Here is a 27,937-nt window from a genome sequence, read left to right as displayed (position 1 = left end):
CGAAACCATCCAAAGTCATCTTTGGCTCAAAAAATGCAATTCAAGCCCAAAACGTCACTATTTTAGCACCGTGCATTGTTCTTTTATTTTATTGCCAGAAAATCATTGCTTGGTAGAAAAATCTGATATTTTGATATGACCAAGCTAACTGACTCACGATCGTCCTGCAATATATTTACTCCAAAATTTATCCATTGGATTATGTTTTGCTCCAGAAGAAGTTGAAAGTCTTATATTGAAAATACAATTCAAAGTATCCAAATTCTTCCAAAATAATAACCAAAATATACTAAGAATAGGGTTAAATATATAATATGAAGATGATTATTAATTTATTACAAATTCCTTTCACACTTAATCTCATCCTAAAACCAACAAAATTCAAAAACCATCAAGCCCTCCATTAAATCGAAAAAAACATCATCTTGGCCAATAGTTGAAATTTTCTTGGGAATTTTCGCCTATCCCTGAGATTTTCTGGGTGGATTTTGTTATCAGGTCGCGAATTTAAAAGGGTTTTGACTTTGGGAGGAGATGAAGATCGGAGTTCGTCGGCATGTTGATGATTCCAGTGGCGCATTGATTATCAATCATGGTGATTCCTAGGGTTTCTGGTGCGTAAATTTTTGGGGATTTTGTTTGGATTTTTGGTAAGCAACTGTCATCTCTTTTCAACTTAAATTTAGTTCCTTTTTTTTTTTTTTTCTCAAATTTGTTTGATGGCATGATTTCTTAGTTCCACCTTTTTCCTTCAGAATTTTTTGTTTTGCATTACATATCTTAGTTTCTCAATTCATTTTTTTCTTCAAATGTCAGTTGCTCAAAAGTTGGTAAGGTCTTATTGTCAATGTTCAGATGTTAGTAGAGTAGATTTAATAAAACTTAGGATGATCATATAATCAGAGATGGGATTTTTGTTCCAATTATTTGTGGATGGGGAATTGGGGACTTCAATTCATGTGCCATTTACAGATGATTTGAATCCTAATGCAGGCCCGCATTCGGCACCGAGTGCCAGAAATTATCCAGTCCTGTACTTCTACAAGGAAATACAAAGTAGCACTTATGAAGTTGTCAAGGGAAATGTACATTCAGCCGTTGTAAAACCCGAAAGCAAGCCGAAGGTATTTCTCCTTGGTCTCTTTATTTATTTGGTCTCATAATCTGCAAATCTCAGTAATGATAGAAAGAAATGGTAACTATGATATGTTAACCATGATTTAGGTTCAAATGTGATGAAAGTTGATTTTGTTGATTATCTTTTAGCATAAGTAGGGAAATTTATGAGGCCTTTATACCGCAATTTATCTTCATTGCCAATCAGGTTAAATAGTAAACATTCTAACTTTTTCGCATTTTCTACTTTCAATTACACAGAAAGATGCAATTGAAGCGTTACTTTCGTCTCTAAAAACGATTGCTTTTAATTGTTTGTTAAAACCTATAGATTGTTAAACAAATGACAAGCTATTACTATATATTGTTCATATCAAGAGGGGGGACATTTTTATAATATCCTGAAATATAGCTAGGAAAACAGATTTCCTTTTTTATTTTGGCAAACGTTTATGTCCTGCACTGTTGACTTTCTTTATGCTTGCTCTGGGTTCTACGGGTTCTTTTTAAAGTTTGTTTGGTTGCTAGAAAATACTGAGAAATGAAGGGCTCCAGAGTTTGATCGTTTGGGCCCCAAAAGCATAGGAGTTTGTCCACTACTCTAATGTTTCATCTGTAAAATCCTCGAACCCAATTCTCAGTTTTCAGTTTTTTTTCACATCAATTAATTTTGGCCAGTAACATTAGGGGCTGAATTTTTTAGATTAGGGATTTTTTTTCGCACATAAATTTTCTTTTTAATTATCTTGGGTGAAATAAATGGATATGGGTCTTCAATAAGTTATTTTTATGGTATTATAATTTTGTTATTTCACAATTAAATGACATCTTGCTATTTTTAGAAGGTTTTTGTGTAAGCTTGTTCGCATTGCATATTTTGTTTACAAACAATGTTCAGTTAATGTGGGCATAATATATGCTATGATTACATCATGGTCCAACTGATGGCTTATTTATTTGGTAAATTATTTTTGATTTATCTCTGCAACCTCAATAAGCCTTAAGTCAATCCCATATTACTATGGTGAAGCTTAATTTCGGATTCCATGTCTTAAAAGTTTAGCCTTTTATTTTGTAATTGAATTGCATGTCTCAAAATTCATGGTATCTTCTTTAATTGCCAGCTTTGAGCTCAGAGAGAGATAGTAGTCATCATTCAAATCCGAGTTCAAATCCTATTTTCGAGCCTTTTGTTTTGTCGGTGGTCAGGTAAAGTGTCTTAATTTTGGGTTAGTCTCTATATCTACACACATAATACACGGAACGAATTTGCACTGGTCCTTTACAGTGACGATCTAAGGTTATGAATCAGTGTAAGAACCATTTTTCTGGATAAATTGAAATCTGTAATATTGAGTGAAGCAATCTCTTTCTTTTGAGCTGGTCATGTCGGAGTATATTTTTACTAACTTGGTACACAATATGGATATTCATGGACTCTCTTACTTGCCCTTCTATATTTGTATTCAGTGTATGTGTGTGTGTGTGTATTTGTCTAAGTATTTGGTATATAGTTGAGTCATTGAAGCTCAACATTCCAGTGAGTATATTATCTGACTGTTACAATCATCTAGCTTTGGCTTAGGTTTCATCTTTTTGTTCACTATAGGAAGACTCACTAGAATAGTCCTAGGAAATTATGCGCCAGACATTGCTCTACATGATACTTATTATCACACGCATAATCCATGTGATTGCTTAACAAAATTTGGTCGAACAATCACCATTAAATGACTTTTCTATGTTTGACCTATTGTTCGAATTTTATATATTTCATGTCCCGATTTGTGTTTTTTCGTTTTTCCAGAAGACTAATTTTTGGTATAAAATATAAATATTAGAAACATTCTACCCTTTGTTGAGTTTCTTTAATGAATTTTTTGAAGTGTTAATTCCGTACCATTTCTAAATTTAAGCTTTCCAATCATGATTATATGATTATTTTTCTAATGTTAAATTGTGAAAGTTGGAATGTGGCTTATTTGATTCTACTTCTACATTTCCTCTTCATTAAAATGTTTACTTACCCTCTTTTAAGTGTCTTTATTTATATATCTATTTTTTTTTCATGAATTTGGAAGATGGTCTACAAATTGGAAGGATAGCCATACGCCGATGCAATAGTTTGAGAACATAATATGGGAAACTTTGGGAAGGACATATATGCAAAAGGAAGACTGACAATGGGTTGGTGGGTAAACTGAACGTTTTAAAATCATATTCTATTCCGTAATATAACACTATTGCGTTTGGACTAGCAACATTTAAATGGTGTCACCTAGAAAGTTGGTTGTTGTATCATGTCATGTATTTTTAAGTTGGAGATTTTGTAGGTAGCCAGTTCGGGGAAATAGGCCTCAGTTTCTAATTTTGTTTGGGTTTGAGGCCATCATTGGTGTTAAGGCGTTTATTGTCAGACCATGTGTGTTTTTTGGTAATTTTCATGTTGTTCTTGCGATTTTATGTGGTAGGGTTTCTAAATTTTATTGTTGATCATTTGGTTTTTTTTGTGTGTTGGTTTGTTTGTTTTGCAGGTTTGTGCTGGGACAACATTTTCCACCTTCTGTGACTGCGTTTTAAAATTATTGAGGGTTAGATTTACATATGGATACATTGAATGATGTGTGAAATGGTAAATGTAATTAACCCTTCAACAAACAAACAATAAAAGGAGTACCCATTCCCATCCAGGCTTCTGTTTTCTGCTTATCATACCATTTCAATTTTGCTTATTTTTCATTAGTCATATGAAAGATAGTGCAATACCTTGGGACGAAAATATTTAACAAACTGGACTGGATATCTCTATTATAGAGAGTTTGTAAAAGTAATTTAGGCATTATTAGTTTATATTAGTGTTTCTCTTCTGTTCATTCACTCTATTTTATGTGTTGTATGGTTTTACATGAGAATTTCGGAGTGACAGCACGTTGCAATGGTGTAAATGCAACTTTATATTTGGTTTGTGTTTAAAACTTAGTATACTTGATGAATGTTTTTTCTTTCTTTTTAGCTTCAGTGTTTGAGTCGCATAGATTGTTAAAGAATTCAGCAAAAAGGCTTTCCAGATACAGCCGATTTTTCACTTCCAAGGTTCGTGCATGTTTCTCCATAATTTCATCGGTTAACTTTTTTTAGGTACATTTCCTTTTCTGTTCTAAATTATTGTGTTTTAGTGCTGCCTTTGTTATATCAACTTTGAAATTTCAACACAATTTTCTAAAATATAATGCTTTTTTCCGGAACTTTACATATTTCTGAGTATACACTGCATTTGTTAAGGTATTTTTCATTCTTTTCGATGTTGGTATCTTGAAACAGACAATGTAGCTATCTGAAATATTCACTATTGCATTTGCAAAGGTTTTTTTCTCTTTCCCATCTCCATATACATATGATGAATGCAATTAAGAAGTCTAATGTATGGTAACATTTTATAGCAAATTTTCTGGAAATTTTCAACAGGCAAATTCAGTTGATCTTTATACTGAACAATGGGATCACATTATTAAGAATTGAAAAGTAACATTTCCTTGATTGTTTTTCTTTTGTTGTATTCTATTTCTTTCTCCTTGAAATGGTTGTTTTTCTTTTATTGTTTTCTGCTTCTCTCTTCTTCTTTTCCTGCCTGCCTTCTGTTATCTATGTGGTAATTGCAAATTGCAAACAAACTCCGCTGCTTCTTCAAATTTTGTATTAGTTTATAAAATATCCATAGAACACATACCTAATGACTAAATTCTTTCTCATAAGCAGGTACCTGTATACATAGCAGAAATAATATCTAAGGATCTTAGGGGGAGATTTTCTTAAGTTAATCCTGTGAACTCCAAGCTGAAGTGAGTCCTTGATTTTCATGTAATTTTTATTTTTTGATGCTACTTGGCAGTTTACATAGTTTTTAACCATTAGATAACTTAACTTTATGTTTACGATTGTGTTGTTTCTGATTGTATAAAAAAACAATTTAAATGCTTTTGGAAAGGTAGAGATAGAACTATGACTTATAGTTTCTTTAATCCCGCATCAACATGCGGACATCAATTTCTAGTTATACTACTATTTGACAAGAGAGGCAATTGGTTTGGAACAACTCTCAAAGTACACCATTGAGGTAGTTGGTACATTTTGAAACGTTTGGTTTGGTTCAGTTAATTCAAGATTCAAAACCCATTAAAATCATGCATTTACAGATTATATGACGAACGAAACCAGCCGATTTGTCAAGTTTTCGGCAAAAGTTCTAGATCAAGTATATATATTTGTGGGTTACATTTTACCATCTTAATTTTAGGTCGCTTAATAATTTTATACCTCATCTTTTAAGAATTACAATGTCATACATCAATTTTGCAAATATATTGCAATGTCAGACTTCCATTAATTTTTCTGTTAATTTTTCTTTTATATTTAGATGTGGCAGGTGTGGGGTCCACTCCCTGTTAATCTGTAGGCCAAACTTGAGCCACGTGGAGTGGACAACAAACTAATTTTGCCAAAAAAACAAAAAAAAATAACTAATAAACATTAACTAGGATATAAAAAAATAATATTAAAAAAAATTAAAAGAATTATAGGAAAAGATGAAGATGTCTGACGCCATATGCATCAATTCCTCTTCGCCTCTTTGTTCTGGGTATTTATCAAAGCAAAAAATTAATTTTTATAAAAAATTTAAATATGTAAAAAAATCTCATTTAAGTAGACATAAATACCCTTAAATTTAAAATCCAAATAAAGTAAAAAATAAAAACTGTAGACCTAAGAAATGGTGAGGACTTGTGAATAGTAGGAAACAGTGAAGACTTGTGCAGCCCTAAATCACAACGATTGTATTTTTTTTTTTTTTTTTTGCATTGTTTTCCAATTACATTTTCTCTTTGTTTTTGTTGTTTCTTCTTCGATTGAATATTTATTAAAGAATGAATTATTTTAGAAAGAAAGCAAAAACGTAGCATTATACTTTTTTAAATTTGTTTTCTTTCTAAAATAAAAATATCAACATAAATACATATAAGGCACCTATAATGCTACGTTTTATTTATTTGACAACAAAATCATTGAACGTTGAAGGAAAAGATGATGACTATTTCATCTATTTAGCTTGGGTAAAAATCAAATTCACTGGTTGGCCATGATTTCTGTGAGTAGCGAGAGTTGTTTAGAATTGTTTGAAGAGCTGTTTAATTGTAATTATTCTTTTGTGTTTTTTCTTTCTGTTAATTTATAAATAAAACTTCTTTGTACCGTCTAGGTTCTTGAAGTGAAGAAAGAGAAATCAAACTCATACAAAATACGTAAATAAACTAATTAGGTAACTTGACAAAAGAAAAAACCAATTCACTAATTTCTTCTCTTGTTGTTCCAAACAAATTTTGTGACATCCCACATCGCCCAGGGGAGTAATCCTTATATGTATATTCTCATCCCTACCTAGCACAAGGTCTTTTGGGAGCTCACTAACTTCGGGTTCCATGGGAATTCCGAAGTTAAGCGAGTAGCGCGCGAGAGCATTCCCAGGATGGGTGACCTATCGGGAAGTTCTCGTGTGAGTTCCCAAAAACAAAACCGTGAGGGTGTGCTGGGGGCCCAAAGCGGACAATATCGTGCTACGGTAGAGTCGAGCCCGGGAAGTGGTCCCGTCCGGGCTGGGATGTGACAATTTGGTATCAGAGCCTAACCCTGATCGCATGTGTGCCGACGAGGACGTTGGGCCCCTAAGGGGGGTGGATTGTGACATTCCACATCGTCCAGGAGAGTGATCCTTATATGCATATTCTCATCCCTACCTAGCACAAGGCTTTTTGGGAGCTCACTGGCTTCGGGTTCCATGGGAACTCCAAAGTTAAGCGAGTAGCGCGCGAGAGCATTCCCAGGATGGGTGACCTATCGGGAAGTTCTCGTGTGAGTTTCCAGAAACAAAACCGTGAGGGTGTGCTGGAGGCCCAAAGCGGACAATATCGTGCTACGGTAGAGTCGAGCCCGGGAAGTGGTCCCGCCCGGGCTGGGATGTGACAAATTTGGTAGGGATTTTATCATCAATGGTCCCTTATGATTTATGAATCAATAGTTTTCGTCATTTATGTTTCAATTCAATCAATTCGGTCCTTCATGTTTATTCCCTTATTTCAATTTGTTCCTTAACGTATAAATCCTTAAAAATTTATTAGCGTGTTAATGTGGCATACATGTAGTACCAAAACTTTATGTATTAATTGCCATGTGGATAAACAAATTCAACTATTAATAAATATAGAAAATAATTTAATTAAAAATAAAATATATAAATAAATGAATGATAATAAAATCTCTAGTCTCTTTTTTCCTTCTTTCTTCGATCCATAACTCCCATGCAACCACCGCCAAACCCCAACCCAATTCTGATGCAAAAATCCTCATCATGATCGTCAATGTCCTCATGCTTTACGCCTTCTTCACCTCGACGAAAAAACTTGAGATTATTGTTGATGGTGATGGTGCTTACGTCACTTCCTTTATGCTTTATAAAACCAAACACTAACACCACCAACAACGAGAAACCACAAATTGAACCAATTTAAATTCAAACCACAAGTTGACGCCATCATGAGAAAGCAGAGAGGGATGCCTTGAAGGAGAGGGAAGAAGAGAAGGGAGAGAGACTTTTTGTCTATAATTTTTATTAATTAATTAATATTTTATTTTAAACATTTCTATTTTATATTTTAATGTTTATTAATTTACTCGTGTATTACATTAGCACATTAATTAGTTCTTCCAACAAAATTTGAGAGCAAGAATCGAATTAACGTGTGAACTGAATAACCATTTGTGGTAAAAAAAAAATATATATAAATAAATAAATAAAAACTAATTTGGTAAGTTCGTTACTTCTGAATTCATAAAAAACAACAAAATTCACCGCACGTGCCACCCTTGCGATATGCAGGAGGAGCAGTGGAGTCCATCGGTTTTAATCCATCCCTTTTTATTATAAAACCGAGTTCGACGAATTTGGCGCTGTCGGTGATCCCCCTAAATAATTCTCCTCCCCTTCCTCCCCCACATTCCTCCCACCTCCCCATCTCAATTCATTCCCCAATTAATTTCTTTTCTTTTCTTTTTTTTAATTTTCGATTTTAATTTTTCCAAATTTTGATCCGATTTTTCGTACAATCCGATTCAGATCGAACCCGGATCGGACTTAGAGAAAAAATGGCGGCATCTCGACGGCTCCGGGACCTGCAATCGCAGCCGGGGAACAAGATCTGCGTGGACTGCTCCCAAAAGAACCCGCAGTGGGCTTCGGTTTCGTACGGCGTCTTCATGTGCTTAGAGTGCTCCGGCAAGCACCGCGGGCTCGGCGTCCACATCTCCTTCGTCCGATCCGTGACCATGGACTCGTGGTCCGAGATCCAGATCAAGAAGATGGAGGCCGGCGGCAACGAGCAGCTCAACGCCTTCCTCGCCAGCTACGGCGTTCCTAAGGAGACGGATATCGTCACCAAGTACAACACCAACGCCGCCAGCGTGTACCGGGATCGGATTCAAGCCCTAGCCGAGGGGCGTCCCTGGAGGGACCCACCCGTCGTGAAGGAGGCCCTAGGGTTTGGGAAAAAGAAGCCGCCTTTGGCCCAAGGCGGCGGCGGTGGAAGCGGCAGGGGAGGTGGTTCTGGGAATAATGGGGGGTGGGATAGTTGGGACGACGACGGTTTCAGATCGTCGAACGATATGAGGAGGAATCAGTCGACCGGTAACTTTAGAGGTGGCGGTGCTCACGGTGGTAGTGGTAGTGATGGATATGGAGGTGGCATGCCGGCCAGATCGAGGTCCACGGAGGACATCACGAGGTCGCAATTCGAGGCTTCTGCGGCTAACAAGGAGAGCTTTTTCGCCAGGAAAATGGCGGAGAATGAGTCGCGGCCTGACGGGCTACCGCCCTCACAGGGTGGGAAGTATGTCGGGTTCGGATCGAGCCCCGCCCCTTCTCAGAATCATAATGTGAATGCGCAAGGCGATGTGTTGTCTGCTGTATCTCAGGTTGCATCACTTTTGTTATTATGTTAATTCTTGATTCGTGATTGTAGATGGAAATGGCTGATATTGATATACACTACCTGTCTGTTTTTGGTTTTCCGTTTATTTAATTTGAATAGGGTTTTGGAAAGTTATCCTTGGTTGCTGCATCAGCGGCTCAGTCTGCTGCAAGTGTAGTCCAGGCAGGCACAAAAGAGATAACTACTAAGGTATTTCTCTATCCATTCTTAAATTTGTTAGATGCTGGACGATTGCTCTGCAACTGCCAGGCATTTATATTTGGATATGATTGAAATGCCATGCACTACAATGCATGTTTAAGACTTACTTTGAATGCCGTCAATGGCATCACTACGTATGCGGTATGCTTGCTGCATTTCTTTTGGCTATAGTGGTATATGTTTGGCACCCTTTGTTCTATTAGTTGTGTTCAAAATCCTCACTGTTAAGTGCTTTGTCAGTTCAATAGTGAACAACTTCATGATTTTTTACTGTAATGTGTGCTTTTAGTGGTACTCTTGGTTTATAACCTTTTTGGTTCATATGCCTGACATTTGGTGCGATGTTTTAACTGTGATCTTATTTGTGCAAGCATCACTTTTGAGCTAGGAAACTCTAGCTTAACTGCAATAGCGAAGGGCAATAAACAGGAAAATGAAAACAAAGTGGTCTCTTACTTTTCTGCTTAATTAACATTTAGTTCTCAGTAAAAAAGCATTTCTGATCATTCCAATCAGAAGATGGTTAGTATGCTGGAAGGCAACTTTACTCTAAAAAATATGGTGATTTCCTCCCTGTTAATTGTTCTTTTAAATATTCGGATAAATTAGGTGAACAGGCTCGATATTGTGTCATTTCTCTATTGCCTCACCAAGTAACTCTTTTTAATTTTCAAACTGTTTCACAAGTTTTATTTTGTAACCCTCCATTTCCACATACAGTGGGTTAAACTCCTCAGAACTAATGACTTGCTCATTGGTTGTATTAAACACCTCATCACCTTGATCTCCCCACTTCAACAAATAGCATCCCAAAATACCATTTCAACCACAACATCTCCTATCGACATAGAAACAATTACCAAACGGTCTACCCCAAACAATTACAAACATAAAATCTCTCACATGGCCTCAATTACCGGCAAGCCACCACCACCACCACTACTCATCACATATCACCTCAATTAACACATAGCAAACACCCAGGTTGGCCAAATGGATAGCCATTGGCTGTGCCCATTCCTTTTGTAATTAACCTAAATATCCTGAGGTTTGAAAATATTTAAAAAATGTATTAATGGAGGGAAAAAGAACATATATCGGAAGGAAGACACATCTGGGTGATTTACGCATTTTTGTTTCTCTTTCTTTACTTTCTTTTTAACATTTTCAAGAAGGGTATGAGAGTTTTCAGTCCTAATCCGTGTGTGTGAGACTGAGAGTTTGTGTGAGAGAGAGCGACCACTAAACATCACTTAAAAGCTCCGTTTAGACATCTTATACAAAGTTTCCATGAAATTGTTCTAGTTGCATTTGGGTTATGTGGATGTGGTACACAATATTTTCACATTAAATTAATATTGTCCATTATTTTACAAGAAACAGATAAATTGAAAGCTATATTTCTTCAATCACCAGTAATAATTAATATAGACCTAAAGGTTAGCCCATTTCTGAAATTTGATAATGAAGTTGTATGATCGAACTTTTATAACAGGTGAAAGAAGGCGGCTATGATTACAAGGTGAATGAAACTGTTAATGTTGTCACAGCAAAGACGTCAGAGATAGGACAAAGGACTTGGGGGATTATGAAAGGGGTCATGGCAATCGCATCACAGAAGGTTGAAGAGTACACTAAAGACGGAACAAACTGGAAAGCTGAGAATAACTGGCAACGAAATGATAGTGAACAGAATGGATACTATCAAGAGTTTAAACAGGAGAACAAAGAATGGAATTCTTCTTCCGTAGGGGGGCAATCATCGAGTGGGAATCTTAATTCTTATGGCTCTAGTTCTTGGGATGATTGGGACCAAAAAGACACAAGGAAGCAAGAGACTACTAAAGTAACGGGATCCAATAGCAATGATGGTTGGGCTGGCTGGGATGATGGGAAAGATGATGGATATGATAATGCTTACCAGAGTACATCTATTTCAAAGGCTGGTCACAATGGGAAATCTGATTCAGCGTGGACTGGGGGAGGCTTTAACTAAGGTTAGTGTAATACAGGGAACTAATTTTCTGGTTATTTATAACTTTTTCCATATCTTACCTTTTTACCATGCTTATGTGGGTTCTCGAAATGATATTTGTCTTGAATTGAATTTGGCTTGCGATAGTTGCGGACTTAGTTTGGAGTTCTTATTCCTATTTTGCATTATATATCCAACTAGGAACCTAACGTGGTCTCTGCAATTTCTGGTTAACCCATATGTCGCGGACACAAATTAGAACTCAAAACGGATGGATGCCAAGGATGATACCTAGGTGATGGATATGGAATTTGATGGAGGCGGAATTGTTAGCAGCTGGTGCTGACTGATTGGTTGGTGATTTGTTGGAATTTAGATCCATTTCCATGGAAAAGACACTTTTGTTGAGGTTAGTATATTTGCAGTAAAGTTTTCTTCTCTCTTTCTTTCATCTGGAAAAGATTTTTATGCAACTTAATTGGGATATTCGTCGTTTTCCAAGAGTTGTTTATATATGTACAACTACCAACAAGGAGGGTTAATTGCCCGATTCAAAAGAGGACTGAAAGTTTGAATTTGTTTGTGGGATTTGAGGAATGAAATTTTCATATGATTTGCATTTGTTCTTGTTTGTTATCCCTCATTCGTGTTCTGATTTGTGCTAGCCCTTTCAAATATCAGTCATTAGCAATCATCTGAATAGTATGACCATGTTCGGCTTCTCAAATCCCTGCGCCGCTCCATTCTTTCCGTTCTCTTATGCTGCTCTATTTAACCATTTAGAGCAAGTCCATTCCACTAAGGGAATTAGTGAATAATAATTGGCCGATTGCAGCTCCGCTTCGTAGATGGATTGGTATTAAAAAATTATTTTTATAATAATAAAAGATAATTTTATATCTAATTTTTGTTAGGATTTTTAACCAATTTCATCACGTCACATGTTATTATCCGAAATCACAATTTTTGTGGTTTGATTTTTAATTAGATTTTTAACCAATTTCGTAATGTCACGTTTCATGAGCTCGTAAGACGGGTTGGAACGCCTATATGCCCAATCTATGTAGGTTAGGCGCCTTATTCAGTAATACGGAATGTCCTTGATTAATAACGTCTTGAAGTATTTCTCCTACAACCGGCGAAACTGTAACTATAGGGTTTGGATTTTGTGAATAGCCTTCTGATAAGATTTTTAACCAATTACATCGCGTCACGTTTTACTATATGTTTAGAATTCTTTTTATCGATTTTTGATAAGATTTTCAACCAATCATAGCGTGCCACGTGGCATCATCTACAATCCGATCCTTTCATTTTTTTTTATATATAAACCTTACACCCAACCTAAACTCACACGCCAAAATTAAAATCTCTTTGAAGCCTTCATAGTGCATAAATCTTGAGTTCTTACAATGTTTTCTATAATGACCGTCGTTCATGCTGCTAAACCATTTGTCACAATTTTGTATTTCGGGCAACCTTCGACAACATTACAACATTCAAAGATGTTGAATGACTTATTCTTGTGGGCCGCATTGTACCAAACTTGTGTTCGAACTTGAAGTGCCTACAATGAAGGATTTGAAGGTCCTTTCGTCTCTTGGAGGTTTTGGTCGGAAATATTGTCCCTGTCTGAGACGGGGATTTTGAGAGGCAATGACATTACATGAGGATTGTAAATGGTCATCGCTGCTGGAGTTGTCATGAAGGTGGTAAAAACTGCCATCAGGATCAAAATAGCAAACATCTAGTCGTTTTAGAATCTGCAAAGCAAAATTTTTCATCGGATCTCTAAGGTCAACACGGACTTACCCAACGAAGTTCCGTTGGCACGTTCGTCTAAAAAGGTGAAGTTGTCCAACAGAATATAATTTCCGTCGGTTAAAAGTTGTGCAATGAGTTTTACGCCACGACTTTTGCTCGATGGATATCTGTTGCCTTGGAACCTAGGTGACTAATGTCTGATTTAGGAGACGAATTATTTTTGCCTTGCAAGTAGTGTTTTTTTTTATTTTTTATTTTTTTATTATTATTATTTTTTATTTAGTGGCAATATATGTATATCCAATCTCAATTTCAGTGATGAATTTATTCAGATTCATCATCTATGAACATTCACTTTCTTTTCTTTTTTTTTTCTTTTCTTTTTTTCTTTTCGTTCAAATAACTGTCATTTATAAGATTTGCACTAAAATCCTCTAACAAAGTAGAGACCAATGCCGTTAGACCAAGTGATTATGAGCTAGCGTACACATGCAGAGACTTACGTTTAAACACTTAATTTGTATTTGTTAATTAGCGAATTGGGTCAGACAGATTCCTTAGAGATCTCAAGCACAGAACTGGAGGACTCATCCGCGACGAACCTTTCGTCATCACCGTGCAGTACCTTCGACACCGGAGCCTCCACGGCATGTGCTACGTCATGTTGTTGAATCACAAGCACTGAGGAGACCACACCCTGGCTCGATGAAGCCAATATGTCTCCAATGGGGCCTAACTCTGCATGCTCTGCATGGCGGTCGGCCAATTCTGCCACCATGCGTGACGGGAATCTTCCTTTGCCTACGATTAACAGGTCATGATCTCCACTTCTTCCTATTTCCAAAACCCCCTCCACAACGTTATTGACTGCCACCTTCTCTATGTACTCTGCTTTCCCATCCCACTTGCTTCTGAACTCAGCCACTGCTTCCTCATCCAGCTCCTGATGATCAAAATTTACAAAAGATTAAGACATAATTAAAAATGATAAACGTATATACTAAACTTGTGTGATTTCCCTCTCTGAGTTTTTCCGGCCCTCGTAACGGTGGACTGCTATAGGGAAACCACCAGCTCATCTCCTTTTCAAAAAAAGAAGAAAAAAGACTAATCTTTTAGGGTATGACACCCGTGTGACGAAGGTGCATTTGTGAATGATCAAATAGATGAGAAAATCTTCCCTTCACGTCCCAGAAAGAGTATCGAACCGTGAGAGGTAAATAATTTTCAAAATGTTGGAACATCATGCATACCTTTTCTTTCTTTCGGTCCATTTTAGCTGTGGAAAAACAATAGCTATTCTCGGTAGACTTGGAGGGCGAAGGCTTTAACATGATCCCATTACTCTCCATGCCCTCTTTCTCAACAAATTTCACAACCACCACTTTAACTGTCGGGTGTTCGGCCATCCTACCACCAAACTCCAAGGCCTCGCGATCATCAGGCCCACCAAAAAACACAATGCAAACTCGTCGGGTCACAGTGGTGCTAGGCCTTGGAGTTTGGGCTCTGGTGTTACCAAACCCCCGATCAATGAGCACTGCAACGGAGCACGGCGCAGTTTGAAGCACCCTCTGGTTGACCCCTCGCCAGCCGTGGCCAACAACCTCCGTCGCTTCATGATTATCGCTCTCACGCATCCATTGTTTGTGGAATGGCAAGATGATCATCGTCACCCTCCGGTCGTCCGCCACATGGCAAACATCCTCGTGCATTGTGGACAGGGTTGAAATTGCGGTTGTGGGTCGGACCGATACTCGGCCCAATTGGCTATAGGCCTTGAAGGCGGAAACAACGCCCTGGCTCCATGGGCAGCGGCCCAATCGATTAAAGAAGGGAAAGCCATTCTTTCGGGCCCGTTGGACCATGATGATGGAAGAAGATCGCTCGGTGAGCTCCACAAGGTGCATGAGGAAGAGTTTGAGTTGGGCTTTCTTGTCACTTCGGATGGACTCAATGAGGCTAATGAGTGAGGGCACATTGGCAGGCCCATGAACACACGCCAGGACTCGAAGCTCGTCCTTGAAGGATTCACTGGTTGACAGATCACAGAGCTTACGGTGAGCGCGAACTGAGATGCCACGTGCGGGCTTGTAAATGGCCATCACTAATGGACTAGTGATAAAGGTGGTGAAGAGTGCCATGATTACCAGAATAGCAAATGTCTCATCATTAAGCACCTGAGATTAAATTAAAGAGAAAGTTGTAAAAGTTATGTACGTTGTCAGCAATTTTGGTGCTACGCGTGTTACAAATAATACTTTGTATTCGGTATTGTAACCTAATAGGTAGAAACCAATGGTAGAACTCTTGCTAGCACACGTAGAGGGATTTAACAATAACTATATAAGATGTCTTTGGAACATGACGATCCAAGTTATTGCTCCAGCGTGTTTTAATGATACGAACACTTTAGATTAATATGATCATGTCACTACATGGATTTTCTTAAGCTCGCTAGCTAGTTTATTTTTTTTATGTTTGTGCTAACAAACAATTCCTATAAAGTAGAAAGCTGAAGTCTCCCTCGAACACGAACAATTCCTAATTCTACTTAATTAGTTGATGGTTTTGACGAATCGTGAGTCGTCACTGAAGGATAATGACCAAACGAACGCGTTGGAGTTCCATCATACTTCCCCATAAAAACGACAACCTTTTAGATTGATCCATTCATCTTCTGGGAATGCACAGACCAGAACAACGCGTTGGAGTAGCATTGCCATTATACTTAAAGACAACACCATGCTACAGACAATTCCTATAAAGTTATATATAAAAAGCCTCCTCAAATAGACAGTTTTTGGCTTTTTTTACACAACTGATAAGATAATTTATGCTAACTTTATTTAAATTACGGAGGAGACTAAATAAGGCAAAAGGTGGATTAAAGAGGAAGATCGTGTCCAACAAGACGAATCCACTACTTACAAATATTTTTTAAGTAGGATTTGGATCCTCTCCGGATCCCCGGGATCCTGGAGATCAAGATCCAAGGACTGTTCATCAAAGATCGTACGATCATAATTAAATATTTTTTACGCAAAATGAGATTGCTTTACTTTTAAAAATATAAAAAGCATTTAATTGTGGTCGTACGATCTTTGATGAACGGTTCTTATACCTTGATCTCCGAGATCCCCAAGAAGAGGATCTGAAGAGGATCCAAATCCTTTTAAGGGATTTGGAGATTCGTCAAAGCCTATACCGGAACAACCCAAAAGTCCTAACCAAAAAAAGTTTAGCTCTTATAGCAATAATTGATAGAATATATATACCACCCAACTTTATTTTTGGATGGATTCACAATAAAGCAAAGGCCGACGAGACAATCATGCCAGATATGCATGCTTTTAATCTTTTCAACGACATTTAACTTTCGAAGTCTGTCATCATGCGGGGGGAGAAATTGTCATAACGCACCAAAGGATTCATGGATTGGCAAAAGCTTTTAAGAAATCTTTCAAAAAAGCAAAGAGACGAGGGGAAAAGTTGAGTTGTTGTTTTCAAATGATTTTGATTTTGCAATTGATTCCCTAACATCTCATGACATTTTTTTTTTTAGCGGAATAATTGGTGACAAACCATGGTTACTATCTCTTCCGAGCCCGAAGATAATATAGTTGAGTTGTTGTTTTCAAATGATTTTGATTTTGCAATTGATTCCCTAACATCTCATGACACTTTTTTTTTTTTTTTTTTAAGCGGAATAATTGGTGACAACCATGGTTACTATCTCTTTCGAGCCCGAAGATAATATTCATAGTTTTAATTACTCTTTCTGGCTATTAGTACAATCTAAATTTTTGTTTTTTCTTTTCATTTTCCATTACAGTAATTTGTAAATTTCATACTTGCTTTTATAATGGAAATTTGTGGTAAAAATTAAATCAATAATAATTAGCTGACCTTTTTCTCCTTGCCAATGTTGAGAACAATGAGCTCCACCAACCCTTTGGTGTTCATGAGCACACCAAGCGTCAACGATTCTCTAGCCGGAATCATAAACGTCATTGCCACCACAAACGTCCCCAAAATCTTCCCGGCACAAGCGATCGATATAACGAGCACCAACAGCCCCCAAGCCTCTGCACCGTGTATCTTTCCTACATCGGTCTTCAACCCACTTGATGCAAAGTAAAGTGGAAGCAACAAGCCGGACACAAAGTCCTCAGTCTTCGCCATCAATCTGTCTGCAAACTCTCCTTCTTTGGGAATTGTTAGACCAAAGACAAAGGCTCCAAATATAGAATGGATACCAATTAGGTCAGTAATGAATCCGGATACCATGACTCCGGCTAGGGTTAGGCATATATAGGCTTCGTCTACGTCATCTTGTTCTGGGGAGCTCCGGCGGGCCACCCAGTTCATGGCCGGTCGGATCACCACCATCATGAAAGCAACAAATGCAACACCTGAGATTCACAAGGCAGTAAATGCCAATGTTACCAAGGTCTAAAAATACAGAATATTAAACAAAATATAGATATTAAATAAATGATAAGTGATCACGTTGTATACTAGTTCTCACCCTTCTTTTAGTGTAAAATATATCGTTGTACTAAAAAACAGTGAGCCACTTATGTAAAACTCAATTCATAGGGAGGTTTTGATAACATATTAATTTATTTACTTTTAAGTGGAGAAATAAGTTATACGTGTTTTATAAACAATTGTCACGGACCATTATGAGTTCGTTTGGATGTGCTTTTAAAATAACTGAAAGCACTTTTGGTGAAAATGTTTCTAGAACCTATCTTTAGTAAAAATGTAAGTAAATTCTGGAGAACTTATCTTTAGTAAAAATGTAAGTAAATTCTGGAATAGCACTTCAAATGCTTTTGAAACCCAAAAACATTTTTTGTAAAAACGCTTTCAGTAATTTCAAAAACACATCCAAACGAGTCATATATTATCTCATGCGTTAATACAAACGTACGATTGAATTAGTATATATTTCACTTGTAAGATAAATATATTAATAAAACTATGAAAGTTAAATACACCTTAAGTGAAATAGTATAGCACATGACTATGCCCTCAATACACTAGTAAAGTAGTACCCAATCTCTCATTTACTGGAGTAGGTCACGACTACAATTACACGAATTGTTTATTTTAAAAAAATGGAAAATAAAAAGAAACTTGTGAAAAGGAAAAAAAAAATGAAAAAAAAAAAATCGAGCATATTGTGGAAACTTTTGGACCAGACAAACCTGATAAGAGGACCCAGACTGATACCATAGGACTTTTCTTGTGGCCACCAACGCCGTCACCGGCGAAGGCCACCGCAAGAGCGAGCAAGATCCATGCAGCGACGTCATTCAACGCGGCAGCAGCCATGGCAGTTTCGCCAACCCTAGTAGTTAAAAGCTTGAACTCTGCTAAAATGCGGGCGAGTACAGGGAAGGCCGTGATCGAAAGCGATACTCCCATGAACACAACGAACTGACTGAAGCCGACTTTGTCAGCCCCGTCGATCGTTCTCCGGAGGATCACAGCAACGCCGATGCCACATAGGAAAGGCACCGATATGCCAGCGAGGGCTATGCCAAATGAACTTCGGCCACTACGACGTCGGATTGAGCTTAAATCGAGCTCAATGCCTACGAGGAACAAGAAAAAGAGAAGACCAATGCTTGCCACGGTTTCGAGTATTGGAGTGCTCCATGAGGGAAATATTTTGTGTAGGTAGTCTTTGTTTCTTCCAAAGGCTGACGGCCCAAGCAATATTCCACCCTATACAAATAAATAAATGAGAAAAAATAAAATAAGAATTAATTATGAAGAATTAGACACATGTAAATAGTTACCTCGATACAAATTAGAACGTGTCTCAAGTTCGAATAAATTAGGAGTAGGACTTACAGCAATCTCGCCGATGACTTTGGGTTGGCGGAGGGGTTTGAGAAGGAAGGCGAGGAAGCGGCTGACGACGATGATTAAGGTGGTTTGGACGATTAAGAGTGGGAAGGCGAAGTTTAGAGGATTGTCACCTTGCAATAATCCACTTGATGCAGTTTTGATTGAAGTTACATTCACCAGAGCCATCGTGTGTTATGCAAATAGCTAGTAGCTGTATATAATAGGATATCATGGAAAACTAAGCAATTTATAGAGAGGGAGAGCGAGTCTTGGTTTTTGTCGTTGTAAGGGTAATTAAAGTGAGGTCACACAGTGAAGGGCAACAAAAGTGTAATTTGGCATTTGATGATCCATTGTTTTTATTTTATGGGTAAATATCAGTTTATTACCTTCATGTTTCGTGGTTTACAACATTTAGTATATCAAGTTTTTTTCATCTCAGAGTCAAACTTAAAAAGTAATTTTTATGACAGTATCATATACATCCGTTAGTCAAACTGTTAAGTCTTCCATTAACTAATGACGTGGCGCCCACGTGGACAATGACTGTACGACACGTGTCAATAAGGGTCCCACATGGATATTAAAAAAAAAATTACAAAATTACAAAAAAAAAAAAAAATGTTCTTCTCCCTTCCTTCTCTAACCCTCCTCTCTCTCCTCCTCTGCACACCCTCTCCACTTTCCCTCTCTAACCCTCTTCTCTCCCCTCCTCCGCACACCATCTCCACTTTGTCTGACATTATATCAGATACTTCTTGTGCATCCTCCATTGAAACAACCCTGAAATCAACTTCGACAAATTATAAAATCATCCATCACAAAAATCGTAAGTTTGAATCTTTACTAAATCCCAGCTGACCCAACATCTAAAATCAAAGCAGAAACTAAGAAATAATTCAATACAACACCAAATCAAATCACAAAAAATAACACCAAATTATACAAGGAACTTCATTAAAGTCCAATGAATACTTTTACCATAAACAAAAGTACAACATAATAATCCCAATTGAGATAATCCAAGATTAAGATTTGAAATTTAACATTCTTTGAAAAAAAAAACCCCACATTCAGACTCTGTTTTTTGGTTCTGATAATTTGAATCAACAGTTTGGATGCTTGAATATTATGCTAGGACTATGAACTTCAAATATCCAATTTAATTCAGCTGATGGGTAGAACCATTTGTGATATAATAGTAAAAACTTGAATGTAGTAATTTGAAACAAAAATTTTATGCTATGTTTTTTAGGTTTCTAATCTTCAAAGCTTTCAAGTGAATAAAATAAGGAACCATTTGTGATATGGAAGTTTTAATTTATTACTATTAAATATAATATTGGTTAAAGTGATGAGTTTATTTAACATCTATTAGCTCTTATTATTCTTAAAAACAGGCATACTAATAAAAAATTTCATTTCTTATGTGAAATATGACAATTAAAATCATAAACTAACCTAAAAATTAATATTTTTAAGCTTGAAGAACCAAACTCTTCCTATGCTATAACCTAGGGGAGCCTTGTACTTGGCTCCGCCCTTGTCGCAAGCTAAGCCCTCTGAAGCTTGTCACGGCAAAAGCCCTAACCCCTTACGTCCAAATTTGCACATATGGGTGGAGGCCGAGAAGGGAGGGACGGTCGGGGTTGAGGAAGAACAGCTTTTTAAAATTTTTTGTAATTTTGTAATTTTAATTTTTTTTAATATCCACGTGGTACCCTTATTGACACGTGGTGCCCAGTCATTGTCCACGTGGGTGCCACGTCATCAATTAACGAAAGACTTAACTGTTTGACTAACGGATGTACGAGACTGTCCCAAAATTTACACTTTAGATATGACTCTGGGACGAAAAAAACTTGATGTACTAAATACTAAAAACCATGAAACACAAAGGTAGTAAACTGATATTTACCCTTCTTTTATTATAAAGAGGATGATTTGAACTTGTGACTCTTTCGGCATTAGAGAGAAACATATATCTAATATCAGTAAATTAATAGTTAGTTAGTACTTTAAACTTAGTTGTTTATTAACCAGTTAGACATTCACGTATTATGGACCATGTGAGTTTCATTCATTTTAAACCTAGTTGGTTAACCCAAGTAATTGAGATCAAATGATTAAAGTTATTTACTCAAATGCTCGAAGACCTTTATTATATGCTCTACTCTTCAATATTACTTGTATTTGTTGTTAATGCAATATGTTAACATTGGTATATACATATCTTCGATACTGTTAAAATCATTTAATGAATATAGTACTTGATTTTGTAAAAAGAATAGGATGAATCATAACTAACTTGTCTCCATATATGCCGATTCTTCTTTCCATGTTACCAACCAAAGTGAACCCAAAACTCCAAACACTTCATGTTTTTTGTTTTCAAGTTTGATCAAGCGAATATCACGAGATTCTTGCAAAAAAGGATTGTGATTTTTGTTCACGACTCCACATTGAACCTGACCCTTGGCATCTGTACACTTAAATAATGATCACAATCAACTTTGGGCCATACATAATGCGACTAATACCAAACAATAATAATCCATTGTACTGATCAAATGCGTGCCTCTCCATTAATATTACCCCACAATGTCAAAGATTGGTACTTGCACATTAGTAGACGGGCCAATATTCATCCGACTCTAGTATTAAAAATGAGAAACGTTTTCTGCACTCTATCGATTTTTACCCTCTTTTACTTCCTTTCTTATTTATAGTCACATAATTAAATAAATTGCGATAAAATCAAGGGACAAACACAATTAAGAGAGAGTGCAGGAGAGGAACAAAGAGTAGAGTGATGGAAATTAATCATTTCTTTTACCCTATGTTTGGAAGAAGAAATCATCAAAATATATACTAAGTTTTGACTTGCCAAGGCTTACGTGGCGCAAACATTGGGTCTCACAAATTGCACACACGGCATGACTCATCTAAGATAGACAAGTCATCAAGAGTGACATTGGGGAATTATCTTTTAACTTGACTTTGATATAAATATACAAATTATGTCAATTTGGTTAACTCGACAAAAAAAAAAATAGAACCAAAAAAGAATTATTTGGTTAATTTACCAAACAATTACTTAGTTAAATGATTTGATTAAATCAAATTGGTTATTGCTGTCACATCCTGGCCCGGGCCCCCACCACATCCCGGACTCGACTCCACTGTAGCACGATATTATCCGCTTTGGGCCCAGACCACGCCCTCACGGTTTTGCTTTTGGGAACTCACGCGATAACTTCCCAGTGGGTCACCCATCATGGGATTGCTCTTGCGCGAACTTGCTTAACTTCGAAGTTCCTACGGAATCTGAAGCCAACGAGCTCCCAAAAAGCCTCGTGCTAGGTAGAGATGGGAATATACATATAAGGCTTACAGGATCCACTCTCTTAGGCGATGTGGGATGTTACAATTGTACTCCAATCAAATCCTTCCATCCGTAGAATTAATCAAGTCATTTAATTAATTCAAAATTATTTGATTAAATCAAATTGGACACCAATCAAGTTCAAGCTTATACTCAAGTTCTTCGACGGTTTACCAAATTAACTGATTTGGTTCAAATTAACTGATTCGGTTCAAATCAAGCTTTGGTTGTTTTATCAATTAAATTTTTTGGTCAAATTACCAAATTATTTGATTTGGTTCACATTTATATCAAATCAAACTTTAATCAAGACGATTCATGGAGACAAACTCCATAAATTAAGGCCTAGAAAAGGAATTGACTCAATGCAAAGAATCATGGAGAGGCTTGTAAATACGAGCCATCAAGACAAAGAAATTGACACTTAGACACCCTACAAACCCGAAAGACTCATAAAGCTCTCTACATTCTTCACCATTCGTGGACAATCAACAAGCACATGTGCCGATTCATCCACTGTCAAAGCCAAAAATCACCTACCGCATGACACTACTCGTGGTCCCGATTTGTGCAATATCAAGCTTTGACGCCTTGAAGAAATAACAAGCCCGATTCAAGATCAAGGATTCACCACCCTAATTAAATTATACTTTTGAGATTGAATAAAAGGATCAAGACAACCTCATTATTTTGCGTGTTTACAAAAACATATGGAGCTTCTGCATAGAACAAAAGAGTACAAACTCTCTTTTTAAGTGTGAGTGGAACCCCTTTTGTTTGGCACTTTATTGTTTTAGCTGTGGTGTGCTAAGTTACTTTCTTGCTCCCTTGTTTGAAAGTGGTCCTAGGGTGGTTAATCAGATGAGAAATTTTAGAGATTCATGTCCACAAGTATAAAAATAAGTGGCTAGCTTCACATGACGTGCATCCTTTCGTTCACTTTCAGATGAAATAGGCTACCAGGATCCATCACCGTGCATTTTGTGGCCCAGGATATACCAAATCAATTATTGATTTGCATATTCCATCTCTCAATTATTCCCCAATCTACATCAAATTTGTGAAAAGAAAGTAATACATTTGCCTGCTCTATATGTAAAGAATCATTTCTCATTATAAGATAAGCTAAATTCTAATATGATTGCAAATTTAGTGTTAATGAGATTTTTTTAATTTAATTATCGAACTGTGATTAATTGACAACTAAAGATGAATGACTCTTTACATGTAAGAGTATATACAATGTACGAAAAATTTGGACTCAAATATGATATTTGATTCTAAATATGATTGTAAGGTTCTAAATCCACCGGAGGCTTAAAATTCATATATAAGTTTCTAAAAAGTTGAGACCCAAATTTGAGTTTTAATATGAGATTCCATCCTAAGTAGAAAAAATTTTATTAAAAAAATTGATATTTAAGTTCAATCATCTCAAATGCTATAACCAAATTGCTAAAACTCGCATACAATTTTTTTTAGTTCAATATTTCTCCTTCAATGCAAAGATGCAAATCTTAAAACTCAAAATGAGTCTTAAGATTTGAATTTTTGCGCTGGAGAAGACAACTAAATACATAAATTCACCACATTTTTGAAACTCAAACATAAAATAACTCAAATAATGTTAATTGTCAACTAGTCTAATGAGTCCAAACGTCTTCAGATTTGGGTCATGACTAATCAGTGTCGGTCCACCGACGGAGAGATTTTTTAGGATGTTCGGAACACGGGATGATATATCACGTGTCATTACAAATAGTGAGATATTTGTGTTAAAAATTAACAACTTAAAAAATAAAGCTCTCCTCTACTTATAATGACATGTGAGCTACCACTCGTACTCCAGACACATTGAAATTTTTCTCCTAACGGTTCATTTCTGATGAGATTCGTGGCAACTGGCAAATATTGGTTCGTCTCCTTTCTACACCAGATTTTGTGTCTATATATATGTATATGTATATATCCATTCTACTTTCGCATTGAACCAAATATATAATTATATAATTTATATACTGTTCTTGGATGCACTTATTGTTCTGAAAAAAAAAGGGCCACTGAAAATGAAATGGATAATGGTGATCTTGAAGGAAAATGAAACAATTTACTAGAAAGTATTCCGATTAGGTTTATCGATATGAACAAATCAAACACACGATTATTGTCCTTTAAGAAAAGCTGAGTGTGATATGCATCTGAACCAATTGAGGATCTTTGCCGGTTTTTTCACGCTTGAATTGTGTTCCTTGGTTGGAATAATAGTCTAATAGACCCTCACTTTTCAAAATTGTGTTTTCATCAAACATGAACTAATAAGAGGACATGCATCGGTGACGCGTCTTCCAGTGGTGGCTAATTAGGGGACTCTTCTCTTATTGAGTGTGCGCGATTATCTACTGATTAAAAAATTGGTCACTAAAAGTGTTGTACTTGATAAGTGTAGACATGTATCATTAGCGAATAGAGTGTGTGTCATGTCAGCTAAATATAGTTGAGAATTGTTGGTAGTTAGTTAAGTTGTTAAAAGTTAGTTAGGTGGTTAGAGATGAACGGTCAAAGTGTAAAATGCTATATATAGCATATATTGTAAACCTTTACATTTTCATGAAAAGCAATTTGAAAAGTCTCAACCATTTCTTTCATTCTTCTCTCTCTCTTTCTTTCTCTACAAATCTTCATACACAGTTCTTCATTTTCTTCATCTGATTCATAGTAGTTAATAAGGGTACAAGAGTTATTTGTATTGAAGAAATGGTTGCCACATTTCTACTCATTGTTGGTCAAAATTCTCGATATTGCCAAACTCGAGACACATTTCAACGGTCACATTTTACAACAAACAAAAATTTCAACAACGTTCTGAAGGCCTTGAACACAATTGCACCAGATTTGATAATCTAACCTGGATCCACGATGCCAACTAAAATAAGAGAAAGTACAAGATTTTACCCTGATTTTAAGGTTAGTAATTTGTACTTATCTTAACCATGTTCTGATTAAACTGGTTTCATAAACATATTCTTAGCTATGTATCAACTCTTATAATTATTTTAGGATTGTGCTGGAGCTATTGATGGAACACATATACCAGCAATGGTATCAGGACTCGAAGTAGCTAGCTATCGTAATTGTCATGGTAAAATATCACAGAATGTATTAGTTGCTTGTAACTTTGATTTGGAATTCATAGATATTCTTAACGGATGGGAGGGTTCAGCTCATGACTTCAAACTGTTATATGATGCTGTATCAAGGAGGAACAGACTTAAAGTGCCAGATTGTTCATATTCATTCATTTATTTATTTATTTACACTAGGACGTACCATAAGTAATAACTTTATGTGTTTTAATTTTAGGTAATTTTTTTTTTTCTAGTGGATTGTGGATTTGCAAATCGTTGTTAAATTTTAGCTTCATTTTGAGATGTTCGATATCATCTCCAAGATTTTGCTGGTAACGATTGTGACCCCGTAAATGTGAATGAGTTGCTCAATCTTCAACATGCTTCCTTGAGAAACGTAGTGGAGAGGATATTTGGTGTATTTAAATCTCAATTCACAATTTTTAAGTCCGCACCTTCATTTCCAATTAAAACACAAGCAGAGTTAGTGTTAGCTTGTGCAGGATTGCACAACTTTCTTCGCAAGGAGTGTCGTGCTGATGAATTTCCAATCGAACATGAAGATGAAGAAAATGATGATGAACTAGGTAATCGAACTCAAGAGCAATAACGACAGATTGCTAATGCATGGAGAGCTAGTATAGCTACAAATATGTGGACATATGTTGTGAGTGATAGCACTCAAAGATGAGAAATAGAGAATTAATTGTTTTTACGGATTGGAGTATGCAATTTGTGTTTGAAAACCTTTGATAGCTAGTTTATTTTGTAAGCCTTAACTTTCAAGATTTTGGATGCAAACGTTTAATTTCACTTTGATAGCTAGTTGAAAACATTGCATGTGAACTTCGTATTGCGATTTGGTATCTGTAGGATGAAACTAATTTTGGCTTTGTAAAGGGAAGGAAATTGTTGATCAAATTCTCTGAAATTCTCTAAGCGATGTAAAGAATTCTCTCACAATTCATGTGAATTTTCTTGAAGTTGTAATTAATTCACTCAAAATCTGTGGGGAATTCTTTTTTTTTTTTTTTCTTTCTCAAACTCTCTCATATTCCATAGATTTAAATTATGTGGAACTCTCACAAAATCCTAATTGAATATAACATCTTAAACAAGCCATGCACCATGCCGCTTCATTTGAACTTTTGAAATATATACAAATGTCTCAATTTTTCTTACAAGCATATACTAAAATAAATAGTTAAATACGGAGTTTGGGAGAGAAGTTAGATAGTTTTTTATTTTATAAATGTTAAAATAAACGGTTAAATGAGTAACCATTTGCAACCACACAATCATCCATTTAAGTTTTACGGTTAAACAGTTATATCCATATCCGTTTATTTATTTAAACGTTACCTATAACTGTACCAATAAGTTTTAAACGGGCTGGCTGGTATTATGCTTACGCCTAGTTATACTCGAGGTTTTTCTTTAGATAGTGGTTGGTTGTTTTTGGAGCAAAAAAAAAAAAATGAAAGATAACAAACTAATGCCTGTATGCCACAACATGGTTGAGCGATTGTATCGTTGTTCTTGTAGAAATTTTGGGTCATGGCTCAAAACGGACACTAGAACTCAAATTTGGAACACTTTGTTCTTCTCTTAGGGTGCGTTTGTTTGCACTCGCTAGCATTCACTAGACTGGATTAGATTAAGTGGGAATGCAATGCAGTGTTTGTTCCATGCCGGGACAAGCTTTAATGAGACTCGCCCTGACTAACCAAGACTAACGGCTTCGCTAAAGGGTCTTAGCGAGACCCCGCGAAATCGGCCGGATTACTAAGACCAACTCCTTGCTTCGCCCCCCCATCCTCTTCCTACTTGTTCCTCGCAAAATTCGAAACCCAAATCCCATTTACCTACTGCTCTACTTCGCCCCTTTCATATACCATTTTCAAACCTAAATCCCTCAAAACCAAATATGCACTCTTTCCAATTCTCAAAACCAAATCCAAACCCAAATTCGATACCCAAAAAAAACAAAAAAAAAATCGATGTGCGTATGAAAAGCACAGCAGTCGTCCATTCACACATGCACAAGAGCTGTTCTAATTACACATGCACTCCAGACTCTCTAATCGCAGACCTTCGTCATTGACGCCGGAGAAGCAAAACAATGAGTATCCATATGACTCAAACTCTAATATGGGTTCTGATTTGTCAATTGCGTCTTAGAAAAATTAGAAAAAGAAACAAGGGAGATGAACGAAGAAAAATAGGAAGAAAAAGGAGGAGATGAAAAGGGAGAGGGACAAAGAAAAAAGAGGGATTAGGATGGAGAAACTTATGAAGGGTGAGGGAAATGAATAGAAAAGAAATAGGAAAGCACTACAAGGTTTCTAGAGAGGAAAAATATAGACAAAAATGAATAAAATAATAATAAATCTAAATTAATAATATAGTGAATTAAATAATATAATATTAGAATTTGTTATTGTTTTTAGTTCTTAATCTGAAACTACAC

At 36.4% G+C, this 27,937-nt stretch overlaps 2 protein-coding genes and 2 long non-coding RNA genes across 29 annotated transcripts; 3 read left to right on the top strand and 1 right to left on the bottom strand.

Annotated features, from left to right (window-relative positions):
* Positions 1–330: 330 nt before the first annotated feature.
* LOC137746168 (uncharacterized) lies at positions 331–5,100 on the top strand. Of its 25 annotated transcripts, XR_015954542.1 has the most exons (7): positions 342–650; positions 994–1,124; positions 2,241–2,325; positions 3,198–3,550; positions 3,651–3,748; positions 4,130–4,209; positions 4,873–5,100. It is a non-coding gene; the product is annotated as an uncharacterized LOC137746168 (long non-coding RNA). The 25 variants fall into 25 exon arrangements; XR_015954548.1 differs by lacking the exon at positions 3,651–3,748 and having other exon boundaries at positions 3,198–3,307; XR_015954541.1 differs by having other exon boundaries at positions 3,198–3,307; positions 3,651–3,707; positions 4,130–5,100.
* Positions 5,101–7,969: 2,869 nt separating this feature from the next.
* On the top strand, positions 7,970–11,947 carry LOC137745216 (putative ADP-ribosylation factor GTPase-activating protein AGD6). Of its 2 annotated transcripts, none has more exons than XM_068485132.2 (4): positions 7,970–9,135; positions 9,252–9,341; positions 10,849–11,350; positions 11,588–11,947. In XM_068485132.2, the coding sequence occupies exons 1-3, from the start codon at positions 8,311–8,313 to the stop codon at positions 11,347–11,349; spliced, it is 1,416 nt and encodes a 471-aa protein (XP_068341233.1). In that variant the 5' UTR covers positions 7,970–8,310; the 3' UTR covers position 11,350; positions 11,588–11,947. The 2 variants fall into 2 exon arrangements, with proteins under 2 accessions (XP_068341233.1, XP_068341232.1); XM_068485131.2 differs by having other exon boundaries at positions 8,028–9,135; positions 11,530–11,947.
* Positions 11,948–13,510: 1,563 nt separating this feature from the next.
* LOC137746271 (cation/H(+) antiporter 20) lies at positions 13,511–19,304 on the bottom strand. Its single transcript, XM_068486346.2, has 5 exons — positions 18,961–19,304; positions 18,309–18,831; positions 17,002–17,507; positions 14,346–15,272; positions 13,511–14,035 (listed from the first exon to the last, which is right to left on the bottom strand). Exons 1-5 carry the CDS (start codon positions 19,141–19,143, stop codon positions 13,637–13,639), a joined length of 2,538 nt encoding a protein of 845 aa, XP_068342447.1. The 5' UTR covers positions 19,144–19,304; the 3' UTR covers positions 13,511–13,636.
* Positions 19,305–24,970: 5,666 nt separating this feature from the next.
* Positions 24,971–26,280, top strand: LOC148692283 (uncharacterized). The gene is made up of 2 exons (XR_015954514.1): positions 24,971–25,306; positions 25,400–26,280. It is a non-coding gene; the product is annotated as an uncharacterized LOC148692283 (long non-coding RNA).
* Positions 26,281–27,937: the final 1,657 nt, after the last annotated feature.

This window comes from Pyrus communis, chromosome 12, assembly GCF_041283825.1.
Source record: "Pyrus communis isolate YQ-2024b chromosome 12, ASM4128382v1, whole genome shotgun sequence".
Classification (NCBI taxonomy): Eukaryota; Viridiplantae; Streptophyta; class Magnoliopsida; order Rosales; family Rosaceae; genus Pyrus; species Pyrus communis.
This window is presented reverse-complemented; position numbering and strand designations above follow the sequence as displayed.

What these genes read in the sequence shown, in the direction of transcription:
- LOC137745216 (XM_068485132.2), top strand. Translation starts at nt 8,311, where the DNA reads ATGGCGGCATCTCGACGGCTCCGGGACCTGCAATCGCAGCCGGGGAAC. An exon ending in TGTTGTCTGCTGTATCTCAG is followed by an intron (nt 9,136 to 9,251) that starts GTTGCATCACTT and finishes TAATTTGAATAG; the next exon opens with GGTTTTGGAAAGTTATCCTT. An exon ending in CAAAAGAGATAACTACTAAG is followed by an intron (nt 9,342 to 10,848) that starts GTATTTCTCTAT and finishes CTTTTATAACAG; the next exon opens with GTGAAAGAAGGCGGCTATGA.
- LOC137746271 (XM_068486346.2), bottom strand. Translation starts at nt 19,143, where the DNA reads ATGGCTCTGGTGAATGTAACTTCAATCAAAACTGCATCAAGTGGATTA. An exon ending in AAGTCATCGGCGAGATTGCT is followed by an intron (nt 18,832 to 18,960) that starts GTAAGTCCTACT and finishes TTATTTGTATAG; the next exon opens with GGTGGAATATTGCTTGGGCC. An exon ending in TGGACCGAAAGAAAGAAAAG is followed by an intron (nt 14,036 to 14,345) that starts GTATGCATGATG and finishes TTTGATCATCAG; the next exon opens with GAGCTGGATGAGGAAGCAGT.